At 42.3% G+C, this 13,985-nt stretch overlaps 1 protein-coding gene across 1 annotated transcript in view; it reads right to left on the bottom strand.

Moving 5' to 3' along the window:
* Positions 1-414: 414 nt before the first annotated feature.
* USP49 (ubiquitin specific peptidase 49) overlaps positions 415-13,985 on the bottom strand; it is a 14,711-nt gene continuing 1,140 nt past the window's right edge. Inside the window, exons 2-6 of the mRNA XM_046641520.1 lie at positions 13,421-13,985; positions 11,703-11,907; positions 8,465-8,573; positions 7,719-7,924; positions 415-6,782 (exon numbers count right to left, since the gene is read on the bottom strand). The exon at positions 13,421-13,985 is cut by the window's right edge and continues 32 nt beyond it. Of these exons, the coding sequence (XP_046497476.1) occupies positions 6,592-6,782; positions 7,719-7,924; positions 8,465-8,573; positions 11,703-11,907; positions 13,421-13,985 (1,276 nt within the window). The 3' untranslated portion in view covers positions 415-6,591. The remainder of the gene's footprint in view (positions 6,783-7,718; positions 7,925-8,464; positions 8,574-11,702; positions 11,908-13,420) is intronic.

Genomic DNA, 13,985 nt, shown 5'->3' with positions numbered 1-13,985 from the left:
AAATGTGTTTCCAGATGTTGCACGGGACTTGAGTCTCTTACCAATTCCCCTGCAGTGCTTTTACATTTCTAATGCCACCTGTTGTCCTGTCGTCTGCAGACACTTGGAACCCCTGTGCTGCACTTGAACCTTCCAAAAACAGAGCCTCCAGTCTGTGACCATCACAAGACTTGCCCTGATGGCAGCTGAAGTTGATTCAGACGGGCACTGTCCCTTCCCTGCCTGATGTCCTTTGCTTTGCTGAGTGCACACAGGATCCCATTCTCTGGTCAGCAGTCAGGCTTCAGCTAAAGTGTTGTCTTCTGTTCCGTAAAGTTCTGTTCCTAAGTTTCTGCAGGGGGTGATCTCAGCTCTTAGGGAATAAGCTAATGGTATTTTAATAAATATTTGAAATAAAGACTGCACACAAAGACAGCCATTTTATTCTTTTAATAAGAAACTTCGGCTTACAAAAACAAGGTGTAAAAAGTCAAGATTTACAAAAATCATAAAAACATGATTTATATTTCACACTCAAAAGAGAGAGGAACAAAGCCCAAACATGGATTGTAACAGAGGTGGTTTGCTTCATAATAAACAAAAAAAAGAAACGGAAACTGTAGCCACTGTGAAGCTTATTCTGGAGGAATTTGCATTTTTGAGCCATACTAGGGAGGAAGCTATTTGGTGTTGCATAGCATTTTAGTGTGTGGGGGGAGGGGTGTTCCAGGCACCAGGGAGGCAGTGTTGCTGTAACAGAGTGAGATCTTTTGGCAGAAAGAAGGCAGTGGTGTGCAGGTGGAGGCAAGGTGTAAGTAAGCCTGGGCAGTGGGCACTAAAGTGACACTGCTTGAGGAAGCTGCTTCCTTCACAAGGAAATAGATGTTTTCTGACCCTAAAATTCATGGCAGTGTGACTGTCCAGGAGTTTGGGTTTCTTTGGAAATGGAATATGTAAGGAACTGACATGGAAAGAGGCGTGTAGGTTTAGAAAGATGTGGAGACAGAGACAGGTGCCCCTTGGCAATTTTTTTTAGTTGATTTACTTCTACTTGTTTTTCCTACATTTTAAAAAATACTGCTTTTCAGTGCCAAGTCTCCTATGGAACTGGTATGAGGTTAAAGGACATGAACTGGAAAGGCGGGTCAGTATAAATGCACCACAGTGGCCTAGTTGTTACAGTTGACAGATGTTGTCTCTAGCAGTCTGTTCACTAAAGGTAAATAGGACAGACTAGTCCTCCTCAACCCTGCCAGCATAAATCTTGTTAAGAAAGCTGGGAATTGTTTGAGAATTATATATATATAATAAAAAGCACCATTTTCTTGTGAGTATTAATCAGGCAGCTCCCATATGTTAGGAGAAAGGAGTTTGAGCTTGTGTGAATTCAGGCCTGTGGCTCTCTTAACATGAAACCAAGATCCGTGAAGAGCCTACACTGGGACCGCAGATCATTTGACAGGTTTATGGATGTTAAGATGAGGACGGTTCACATAGGCTGGTGAGCAGGAAGGAGACGTTTAAGCCATAGCATAGATTCTAGCCCCCTTCAGACCTGCACCAGACGCTGCTAATACAAGAAATAGCAGCACCTCCCGTTCTTTATAGAATGAAACTTATATCCTTGAAGTCTGCTACCCAATCAACTCATAATTGTGAATAATTCTATTTGATAAAAATTTTCAAAGTTGAAAATCAAAATCTCGCAAAAATTAAGACATGGCAGCTTCCAAAGGCAGAATTCAAATTTCACTCAGAATTTAATGTTTTAGTTTCAAGTAAGAGTGTTTACTGTTGGTTGGTTTGTAAAGCCATAATGCAGGTAAAGTTTCATTTAAACTAGCTTAATTCCTCAATGTGATAAGAATTTAGCAAATAAAGCAACCAAATTTACAATTTCCAGAAATATTGATAATTATTCTGTAAAAGAAAGTGCTGGCTTTTACCATTCTAACACATAACATTCTCCCCAAGGGAAGTCAGTTTTACATTCTGTCACACAGTTTTCAGCCCTGGCTAGTGAACACAGTGCTAGGAAAATCCCTTATATACTACCTAGGTTAGGAAACGTGCCAGCAGAAGTAAGTATGGAAAGAGTCCATAAAAATGACCACTTGCCTCAATGTGGTAGTAGCTCTGGTGTATTTAGAGCAATGTGTGGTTGAACGACTACACAGTGGTTAAAGTGAAAGCCCTAGACCAAAAGATGGTTAATTTAAATGTAGAAGATAGAAACTAGACTCACAGTCATATTTAGAAGGCGCTTTTCAGCTGTAGTGCTGACTTCAAAAAAGAATCCGAACCACCAAGGAGCATACTTACCCAGTAAAAAACTAAGTGGCCATGGGAGGTTTTACTTCAAAGATAGAACCTCCTTACCTAATTAGGCCAGTAATTAGGCTGAGGGACCCAATTATCAAATGTGCTTTCAGTGGTGAGCTTTTTAGACACCCTTTGGTGAAGTCTCATGAGCTCAGTGAAAACCTTAAGGTCGCAGTAAAAGGAACATGCTAGAAACAGTCTTGCAGGTGAGCAGACTGGGTCTCCTCCACTCTCACAGCCACTCAGCACCATCCAGGGCAGCACCTGATGAAAACGGGCTGGGGGGCTGGGACAGGTTCTTTGAGCCATCCCTTTTGCATATTACACAGTGCACTGGCTTGCCTTACAATCTAAAGGTTCACATATGGGGGATTGTGTTCTATACTGCTTCGTGAAATGTGCAAAAGAACTTCAGAACTAATGAAAGTATGACTTCAGGAGCAACCATTTTTGTCTGACTTCTACCATAAGTTGCCCAGCATTAGAAACAATAAAAGGCCTTTCCTGAACATTTGTGCTCTCCCAACCAGCTGGAAAAGCAACCCTTCCACTCATAAGATACAACCCAAGATAGGGATATAATATATGTTTAGGCAGGGATAGCCTTCCCATCCTGATTTGAAAAGGCCTGACCGAGTTAATGTTTGTACCATAAAAGGGATGGTGAAAAAGAATGGGGTACATAGTCTACCTTGAAAAGCAGCCATTTGATGAATAATTACAAATACAAAGATTTTGGACATTACAGTAGAATTTCAGCACTTGCTGGTAAGGATAATTTGCTTTCACACGCAAGAGATATGAAATGCTTTAAAAAAGTCTGATACCAAATGTCCTTTACACTATACAGACCCATTTGCCACTTGAAATGACAAGAAGGAATCCTTCCCCTTAATCTTTTTCAGTTCCATGCAAACCATAATTGGGTACAAGGCACCAAATTTTATGAATTGTATAAAATTAGTTCACAAAGCTTTATCAGTAAGTAAAACAAACTCCGTTTCTCCCTCCCTGCCTGCCCACCCACATTCCCACCCCCTACCCACCCAAGTTTTCACTCTGCACTACTGTCGACCTCTCTTGGGCTTATGCTGGGGCCTGGCTAGGGCCGTGCCCCACTGCCAGCCAACCAACCTCATTAGTTCTTGCACTTGGATGGAACTGTAAGCATAGCCAGAGTAGGGAACTCATACAATCAATGATTCTAGAAGCCTTGCCGTTAAAAACAAAAATAAACTCTGCTATTGAGTCCATAGGACACATTAACACTTCTACAGTTTTCAATTTTATTCATGACGTTTTAAGAGACATCTGGAAATTCTTTACATTGTGGCACTGCCCCCCTCAGCCTCAGAGGAGCTGGGTCAAAGCTGGCAAGAGCTCTGCCCACCATTTAATAAGAGCTTCAGTTCCTGGCTGTTGAGAGCATTCCTAACTTTTTTTACAGTAGCATGGATGCTCATCTCAGGCAACCACAAGTATGAGGGTCAAGCTAGATTGAGGTAAAAATCATTTTTGAGGGCCAGGGTGCGTTCACCTTGGCTGGTTACAGCAGAAAGTAAACACACCAGCCAACTGCAAAGCGTTCCTGGAATAGGACTCTAACTACTCATCTGGGAGAGAAGCAGGCCCATAAGGTTCAGTTAGGAGATGCGGGATGTAATCTGGCAGCTTCTAGTCAACTTCTACCTGGTGGTTGTTTTCTTCTCTTCAGAATGTTTCAATTTAAAGATGCAACTAAGAACTTCATCTACTTCCAGTATGTAAATAAATTAAAGGCAAAGGGACATTTCCCTCACAACAGCTACTGGCTTATGCAGCAGGGAACTCTTTTTTAATAAAAATCTCCATAAATACTAACTTCTCAACAGCGTCTAGTGCTGCTGCCTCTGGGTACCTGAGGTGTCTGTGACTGCAGGGGCACCGTCAAGAGTGTGCAGCTCGGTGAGGACTCTGATATTGAGTTCTATTCCAACTCGCTTTAAATGATTTTATTCATTTGATACATGGGTGCTCAGCTAAGTTAAGCAGTTATTTTACAAAATCCTTAATCTGCTTAATAACCCTTATAATATTTGGTATAAAACTATTTTTTAAAATTAAATTTGAAGATCCTTTAATTTTTCATTAAATGCATATTTTATTTTTTTTAAGTATTTCCCCCTGGACAGCCTGAGGGATGAAGTAGATGCTCTATTAGTTTTTCTCCATTTGTAAGTTCTCTTTTTCTAGAATAATAAATAGAGCATTCAATGAAAGGTGAGGCACAGTTTCTATTTTCCTTTCCTTTTTACTCTCCTTGGTTTTTTTGAGTTAATGGGCTTCTCTAGAAGTCATTGCCAATCATGCTGACTTAAAAATGTGGATCTAGAGAGTATAGCTTCACATCAGAGCCTCTGGCAGCATGGGCAGCTGTGACACTTTAAAACAGCGTCCAGGAAGAGGGTGAGCCCTGGCCAAGCTTGTACATAAGAAGCCTGCAGTAGACAATATAAACCAAACAGCATAAAAAATGCCATACGCTATCGCTTCCAAATAAAAGCTGAATATTACAGAAATCTCACAGTGTTGGAAAAAGCAAGTTTAATTTAAAATATAGTCACTCCCCCTTTATCAGGGTGAGCCCTTTTCTGTCTGAATTTCTTCCATGTCTCAGTGCTATCTGGCAGGTCCTATGGGAGAGTTCATCTCAAAAGAGGTCAACAGCAGATGCTACAGATCTGCTTGGGAAATGTGGCTCATCAACATCACTAAAGCTACGACCCTTAATCTTTAGCGTCTTCCCAACTTCCCACCCCTCCCCAAACTCCCTTCCACATCTACTCCCTTCAAGTGACAACTGTACTTCTACCTGAATTGAAATATTGATATGATATACTCAGTCAAAAGATGAGCATTCATAGTGACAGGCTGAGGCAGGCTGCAGCAACCCCCACAATGGGAGTTATGGTTTGCATTCACTGTTACTGGTGAGTCTAAGCAAAGGATTGAGAAGGGAAATTCAGTAGTGCCCGATGGGGAGGAGGTTTTTCCATCTGGGCAATTTCATTCCACTTAGAAACTGACCCAGTTTTAAAAGAAAGATATTTTACTAGCACTGGGGTAAAGGACAGGGCACTCTTGCTTTTCTCTGATGGACTGAGTGTGGTTGGGTAAAGAAACAGTAGAGATTTTCAGATTTTGGAGGAAATAGGCCAGGGCCATCAGCAATAAACTGCTCAGACATATAGGGGGCAGGTTCCTAAGCCCTAGGAAAGCAAAAGCTCTCAAACCTTGTGGTGAACAAGAATATTCTAGCCCTCCAGGTACAAGGAAGAAGCTGCAGGCTAAGAAAAGCTGCATGCTGCACCAAGGTGAGAACAGGTGATAGGCATTCAGATAAGGTGGTCCAGTATCCCTGCCCACCCTTAACTGAGTTCTGAGAAAGCCTCAGACAACTGACCTAAAGGCCAATTTAAACCAAACCCTAGACCTTGACCTGACCTGAACCAGGAATAGAACTGGATAGCCAGGAGTGCCCAGAGGCTCAGCATGCAAGAAAGAACATGTCAGGTACCAGTTTATTGTGTCCCCATATGAACTGCTCCTTCTTTAGAATGAAGGGATGTTCATGCCAGCCTCAGAAGATGTGGAATGGTTAAATGACAGCAGCAGCCAGGGAGGCTATGACACTTGAAAATCCTCCCATTTTGCATGGGGAAATTTGCTCCATGCATTGCATTCCACTCTTCAACTACTACCCCCTAAAAAAGGAAATCTGCAAGTTTTCAACCCTTGAGTTATTTCCTTTGTAGAAACAAATCCTTAGACTTCACCTCCCACCTTGGAACCAATCCCATCCAGCAAGCTGCCAGCCCAGGGCCCCTCCTCACGTGCTCTCTCCAGGGCTGCTCACATCAGGAGGGTTCTTCTGAAGCTGTAAGGAGGTCCTGATTAGCAGCGGAATCACATAATGGAAAGAAACATGGCTGCTCTCCTGGCTGGATATAAGCAATTTACTCCCTCTTTTCTCCACCCAGATCCCTCTATATTCAGAAGCAACTGATGAAAGAATCTTCATAGAAGTTACTCCTTTTGATTGGTTTTATCAAAGGAGAGAATTTCCAAATGCATTCAAAAGAGACTATAAATTTTATGATAGGACATGAGTCACCTGGCACCTTCTGCTCTAGACCCAGTGAGGCAAACCTAGTAATCTGTTCCTGCAGTAAACCTTATTTCCTATAAGAGGAAAGATGAATAGACACCAATAGTTTAAAAGCAAGCCAGTCCTTGATACATGCCTCCCATTCAGGGGAAGGTCCGTGGTCTGCCCTCATCGTTGTTGCTGGACTGCACCTGAGCTTGGAGTTGGGTTTCTGAGATTCTTGCATTGCCCTGAACTGTTCTTTGAGTGTAAAAAAGGATGTAGGCTTGAGTTTTGCACACTTCCTCGACACTGCATACATTCAGCTTTGAGTCATTGCAGTGGACCCAAAAACCTAGGAAACCAAAGGAAAGAAAGAGAGAAAATGACTACCCAACTTATATTTCCAGTTACCAGGCAAAACCAGGAGATGAAGAAAGGGACAGAGGAGTTCTGAATACAGCCAACCCTTGATTATGGTGGTGGGGGAAGAGACAAGTAAATGAAACCAACAGACTCCTGTAACCATTGGATTTAACCCCACCAAACTGCACAATACTGCTTAGAATATTGACTGTAATTTTTGTCCTCGTTCTATTCAGGCTTTTTCATTGCCCATTAGGGCCTTCTACAAAGACAGCCAGCAGATGGGGACTAAGAGATAGAAAGAGAAGGGAGAAGGAGAGGGGAAATGTAAATAGTGATAACAGAAAATTTAGAAGGAATAAAAAATTATTTGTTCACAGGCTCCCCCTGGCTGCCCCAAGGACTGAGGAGTTCAAGACCGGAACACCGCTGAAAACACACCCACAGCCCACCCCCCTCATTGCAGTATCTGGGAGGCTCCTTGGGAGGGACCCTTGAATCCCCACCATCCCACTGTGAGGGAGGTAGCAAGACATAGTAAGTGCTCAATAGATGTCCTCAGCTGTATTATGAGCTGAGGCTAGTGAGATCAATACACCATCTCCATGAGGTCAGAGAGGTCATGTCATTTCTGCATAACCAGGAAGGGAACTGAGGTCGCAGCAGAAGTATTAATAATAACAATAACTTCGGACATTAACTGAGCATTTTGTGCTAAGCACTTTTACATGATCCTGTCAATTCTTAGAACAATCATGTTGTTACTTAGTGATATATCCAAATTTGAATACAACTTCCATCATTCTTTCCACTGAATTTTAATGTATGTAATATCTCTTTATGGATGAAATAAAAGGAAAGCAATGAAATGTGGACAACCAGCCCTTTTCCGTGTCCCCCACCCCACAGAGTAAAGCGCACGCACCTCCCTCTGTGTTGTAGCAATAGGCTGTGTAGTGTCCTGAGCCAAACCCTTTCCCGTGATGCATGACCACTGCGGAGAGATCATAGGCAAAGGTCTCTTTGTCAAGAGAGGAGAGCATGTCCCTGCAGCAGTAAGGTTCCATGGTTAATACCTGGTCAAAGATGACATGGACCCCAATCTTCTCTCGATGATTACGGCCAGACCACCTAGAATATGGATATAGACTTCTTACTAGTAAAAAATGGCATATGCAGTCATAGGTAGAGGTAGGTAAACAGGGAACTGAGAAAACCTTCGGGCTTTGGTTTTCATGCCAATAAAACAGCCAATGTCCACATATATTTCCTGTGAATATTCCATGATATACCCTGAAACTAGAAATCTCTATAAACAAGCAATTCAGTCAATAATCTTTTTGTAGTTTACTGCCTGCCCTGCTTTTCAGATTATCTCATACTTTATTCTGAAGGTGACTCTATAAAAGGCTAGAAAATCTTCAGGCACAGACATCCGGGGCTGGCCAGCCAATTAAACAGGGCCATGAATGTGGAAGTCCAGTCCTGCAGGGCCCCAGCATCAACCTGCCTCACTGGGCAGGAAGCACTTAGCCTTCATGGAATGTGCAAGGTCTCTAGGGAACAAAGTTCCCCTCCCAGCGCTAAAGCAGACATTTGCCCTCACTAAAGCCTTTGAAACAGCTATTCCCACAGCTCACAGTCACCTGGGATGCCCCAGAGCAAGCTCACCTGAATCTTTTAAGGTGCAGCCGGAGGACCTGAGGTAGTCTGTAGATCATTAACTGTTTTCTAGCTTCACTCAGAACAAGGGGTTTTGGATTGGATTTTCGTCGTTTGCCTATATGGTTTGGAAAGGTATAAGACATAGGTTATGAGGAGTCACATTCTTTCCAAGCTATGACAGAGACAATGACTTGCCACTCAATATGCATTCTTCTTATTTCTCAGTATTTGAATCTCCATTTTATTTGAGGCAGCAATGTGACTCTCTGTAAGACTGTATTTCCCAGCCTCACATGCCTGCAAGGTGTGGCCATGGAAGTTCTAGTGAGATTAAAGCAATGATTGTGTGGCTCTTTTGGGATGGCTGCTTAGGAAGGCTGACTCAGTTGTAAGGTACATCCTTTGTCCTTCTTACTGTTTGCAATTGCTGGAATTCTACTTGGACCATGAGGTAACCTTGAGGATGGAAGCCCTGAACTAGGACAGTAAAGCTGAAAGATGGGGAAGGAACTTGGGTCCCCGATGACCATGCAGCCACCATGCCCGCCCTGAATGTCCTTCAAACTTCTTTTATATAAAGAAAAGAGTTCTAGCTCGTTTTAAGTCACCGTTATTTGAGTTGACTTATAAGCAAACAAACTTAATCCTAATACATCCACTTTCAAACTTTTGCCATCAGCAGTTTCCAAAACTGGTATGGGTTTAGGATGGTATGCTCCTGATGTCATGGATTTATCAATGGAATATAATGAAGGTCACAGCAACCACATGCACATAGATGCATATGTTAGGGTTCTCAGCCTTTATATATGAGCTTATCACTTAAATGATGATGCAGCATAATATAACTTAAAAAGCTTTTTGTTTTCATCAGAGAGGCCAAATTCTATTTCCTGCGTACAGCTATTTATGCCATTACATAAGTTATTCAAAACTCTGAACCTCAGTTTCCTCTCTTCTCAAGTGGGGACTAATGCATATATTTCAGGTTTAGGAAAAAGGAAGAGACATACGATTACCAAAGGACAAAGTATTTCAACATATTTTTTTTCAGCCTGATTTTCAGGCACATAAATATTCAGAAAAGAAACTTTGCTGGTTTTATATTTTTATGAAACATGTTTTTGAAACATGTTTCTTGGATAAAAGCAGACTGCTGGACATGCAGGACAAGGCTGAAAGGCTGGCCAGACTTACCCAGTGCAAAGCAGAACCCGTACTCAGACTCCCAATTTTGGTTCTAAAGCTACTGAATTGTGCAGGAAATGCATTTCTAAATTACAGCAAATAAACAATGGAAATAAAGTTCTTTGAATTTCCATCAGAAGCTTTCTCTATAACCATTTACTGATGACTGCTCTGTTATTATATTAATTAAATCAGTGAATGGATGGGAATATAAAATTAGTTAGTGGTCCACTGTGGTGCCTGCTAATTGTCTTTGAACTGTTGATATCGTGGTCTGTGTCTGAAGAGCTTGGCATCTGACTCCAAGTCCTGTCTGTACCACTTGTGAAAGGTAGCAAATCACAGCCAGATGACATATCATGGAGCTTTCTGTGACAACTGCATGTGGAGCTATTGCTTTTTATAATAGATTGCCCCAGAATGAGTGTGCCATAGCTTTTGCTAGGGCTGGCAGTGATGATATGTGGGGGCCTGAACAGAAGGAGAATTCAAAGAGGGCCCTGGCCTTATTTTACACTCCTATTCACCAGCAGATTTCTGAAAATTACTGCAGCTCTGCTTGGAAACCCTGGCAGTGACTGCCACGCTCAGCAGGGGGAGTATGTGAGCTAAGATGAAGACAATATAGAATCTGGCTTTGTTTCCCTAAAATGAAATTCACAAAGAAAAAGAAATTACTGATTCGATGGAGATTGATCAGTTCTGTTTCCATTTGACTGAGCTAGCCACACAGAGAGGTGGGCAGCAATCAATGCATTTCATCCCTTCCCCATAGCCTTCCTTCCCTGTATTATTTGAACTTGCCTAGAGAAATCCTGATAAACTGGCACCTTTGGCAACCAGAAAAACAATCCTTTCTTGCAAAAATAAATAAAAGTATTTCTTGCCTAATCTATCATGTCTGAAAGTGATGGAGTTAAAACGGTTAACATACTTCTGTTCCTTACAAGTAAAAAGCTTTATGAACCACTATTTAAACAGATCCTGCTCTTAGAATTTAAGTCACTGCCTTTATATCAATGTGGAACAGGAGTGGGGAGTCTACAGTTAACCAACTACAGCATTTCAAATTTTGTTTTAAAATGGCAAAATGATATCAAGTATCGCTTTTCATTTTTGTCCTGATTCTTCAGAGAGAAGTTTACTACAATTTACTATTTTAAAAAAACATATGCAATTATATTAAGAAGATTAATATATTTTTGGTTTTATTCCCAAAACTTTTAGTCAAAACTACTATATGGCTGCAAATTGAGTTCTAGATCTCTGAACAATCCATTAATTTTAGTTTCCAAATTTTTATATGCCAAAAAACCCAAACATGAGCTTCCAAGTATTTCTTCTGCATTTCCTCTCTATGTGCTCGGTTAGCAAAAGCATTAAGTGTTAGTGGGGCAAGATGCCCACGTAACCACATGAAAGTTCCACTATAAAATTAACGCCATGATAGAGAAATACTTCCTTATGACCCCTTCCGAGATTCGAACATTTCAGGAATGTGAAGAAACAAACAAATGCAGAAAGTAACTGTGAAGCTGCTGTGGAGCAATGGACCTTATAACTTGCTTTCTGTTCTCATTTTACGGATCCTTAGCATCACTGCTGACATATGTAAATCCACAAATTCAGTACAAAAGTACACTTTTCTGATACCATAGCTCAAACAGGCTATGCTACCTGAATTCAGATTAAATAAAAACTGTGAGACTCTATATTAATGAGTTTTTAGCAGGACCCTGTAGCACTATGAAGCTAAGTACTCACATTCTTAGAGACCCCATTTCAGGATCCACACTTTCAAACGCTTCCCAAGATAACAACTAATGTCAGTCACAGCAGGAGTCAAAGGAGGCACAACTATTAGGTTCTGTTTTGTTTTTTAATATATAATGTCCATATGCTTGTTTTCAGTAAAATGAGAGAAAAAAATCTTTAAAATATGCTTTAGAACCACTCAATATTATCAGTATTACTTTTGACGAAAGGGGCAAAAGAATCACCTTAAACTGATATTCCAGTTGGCCACCACCAATCCCCTCACCCCCCCAGCACTCACTGTTACACTGGTCACAAGCGTAGATTCTCCCTTCCAGGGCCTCTGTTTCTGTGAACTTGGCCAGCATCTCAGTGAGCAGGCACTCTGTCTGATTCAAAGGGATAAACCCCTTTTCTATGCAGTGATAGCGTTCAGGGAATTCCAGGGACAGATCCCAAAAGGGCTCAATGGTATTGGATTTGTAATTGCATGATATACATGTGACCTAGAATGAAAAGATTGATTTAACAGGTTATATAACTTCCATGCTTACCACATACCTGTTTGCTCACTTTATACAAGACAGACCAAAACTAAGTGTACAGTTTTCAAAAGAAGTTTATTGGGGTCAGCCCCATGGCTGTTTCGTTAAGTCTGCACGCTCTGCTTTGATGGCCGAGGCTTTCACCGGTTCAGATCCTGGGCACAGACCTAGCACCACTCATCAAGCTACTCTGAGGCAGCTTCCCACATAGCACAACCAGAAGGACCTACAACTAGAATATACAACTATGTACTGGGGAGCTTTGGGGAGAAGAAGAATTAAAAAAAAACTTTATTGTAATATTAAAATAATAAACAGAACTTTAAGAGAATTAGAGCATATTACTTCTGGCATGTATTTTGAATTGTGATGCTAGCTGGAATTGGAAAAACATGCAGCACAAAGATTAGTACCTCTCCCTTTCTCCCTAAGCATGCAATACCATTCAATACTGCAGGAGTACAGACTGCAAGTTATCATGGAATCTGTCTGAAATGGACAATTTGCACATTCCTGTCTGCTTCTCTCATCCTCACACTCCATCCTCCTCCAGACTTTGCTCCTTCCATCCAGTCCAACTTGCCTCTTTTTGACTTTGTTTCTTGGGCATCCTACACAGATCCCTGGGTTCGCAGAGCCTCAAAGTACCTTGAGATTAGACCTCCTCTCCCATTATAACCTTCCCAGATGCTCCTCTCTTCCTATGGACCCTCAGGGAGTAGAGGAAGTACCCATAAATACTCCCCTTTCACATGCTAAAAAAAGCGTAAACTTTCTCTTCCCATCCTACTCATCATTCTTTTAAAACTAAATACCAAGACACAAAACCTAAACCTCAGCATAGGATAGAGAGTCTCTTAAGTTGCCTGCCTTTTTAACTCTAAAAATTCTTTCTGGATATTCTCACAAAGCCTTGTTTATAAGACTTTGCTTACATCCCTACATGGCTAAAGACTCAGGAAATAAAAGGTGATGGGGAGCAGGAGGGAGGCTTGGTTAGGCCTTTGGCATCCTCCTAGCCACCTCCCTTCCGTGTACGTAAAGAATGCACGGGAAGAATACTCTTTCAAACTACCATGGAACCAGGGTTACAGGCAAACTTCAATTTCCCAAAACTGATCAAAGGATGGTATGCCAACAATCGGTACTTAAATATAACAATGAGAATATTGTATTAGCCATATTGGCATTAAAGGTAAAGACAGTCACTGAAAATGAAGTGATATGGCATGTGAAACTAAAAATCTGCCCAGAAAGAGACAGAAGGCAAGTTCACCAAAAAGGCCATCACAAAGATTACTACAATGAAAGGTACAATGGCCACCTTCAATTACTCTGCATAATGTCAGCAAATGTTAGGTACCCTGGTGAGCCCAACAACCAAGGGAGGCACTCACAGGAAGCCCAAACTCGAACATATAAGCCTCCCTCCAGGTGATGGGCAGAGTGGGGGTTAGGGTGGGCACACACCTACCTGACTAAGTAGCTGCCCGTGAAATATGGTATTCACCACCTTTAAGACCTGTTTGGTGAGCTTCCTCTGGGAGAAGGGGATGAGGATCCGGTGCGTGGTGCCCTCGGACTCGAGTTCCTGCTGCACTTTGTGCAACAGCTCGCAGAGAAATTCCTGCGCGTCCTGCTGGTCGTAGCCGCGGAAGGCAGGGATCAGGCTCCACACTGAGTGAAGCATGGCGAAGGGTGACACCAGGGCCCACTTGCCAGACCACATGACTCGGAAGAGGGTGTGCAGTTCGTGACAGAGGGAAATGTGCTTCGAGCTCGGCTCCTTGTTCTGGATGAGTTCTAGGCTCCGGCTGATGGAGGCCCCGCCGTTCAAGCAGAGGCCCTCCCGCTCGCCCGACTCAGCCCTGTCGCTCCTCGCAGACAGCTCAGTGGCCGAGCTGCTGGCCGGCCTGCCCGACAGTGGAGCCTTCCCGTTGGTTTTGGGAAACAGGTGTTCCGTTTTGGAAGGGTCGAGGTTCAGAAAACACTCTCGGAACTTTTGGAGGTGGCTGAGCACCTGGAGGATGGAGTTCATG

This window comes from Equus quagga, chromosome 15 (assembly GCF_021613505.1).
Source record: "Equus quagga isolate Etosha38 chromosome 15, UCLA_HA_Equagga_1.0, whole genome shotgun sequence".
Taxonomy (NCBI): Eukaryota; Metazoa; Chordata; class Mammalia; order Perissodactyla; family Equidae; genus Equus; species Equus quagga.
Note: the sequence above shows the minus strand (reverse complement) of the source record. Positions and strands in the feature narration are given on the sequence as shown.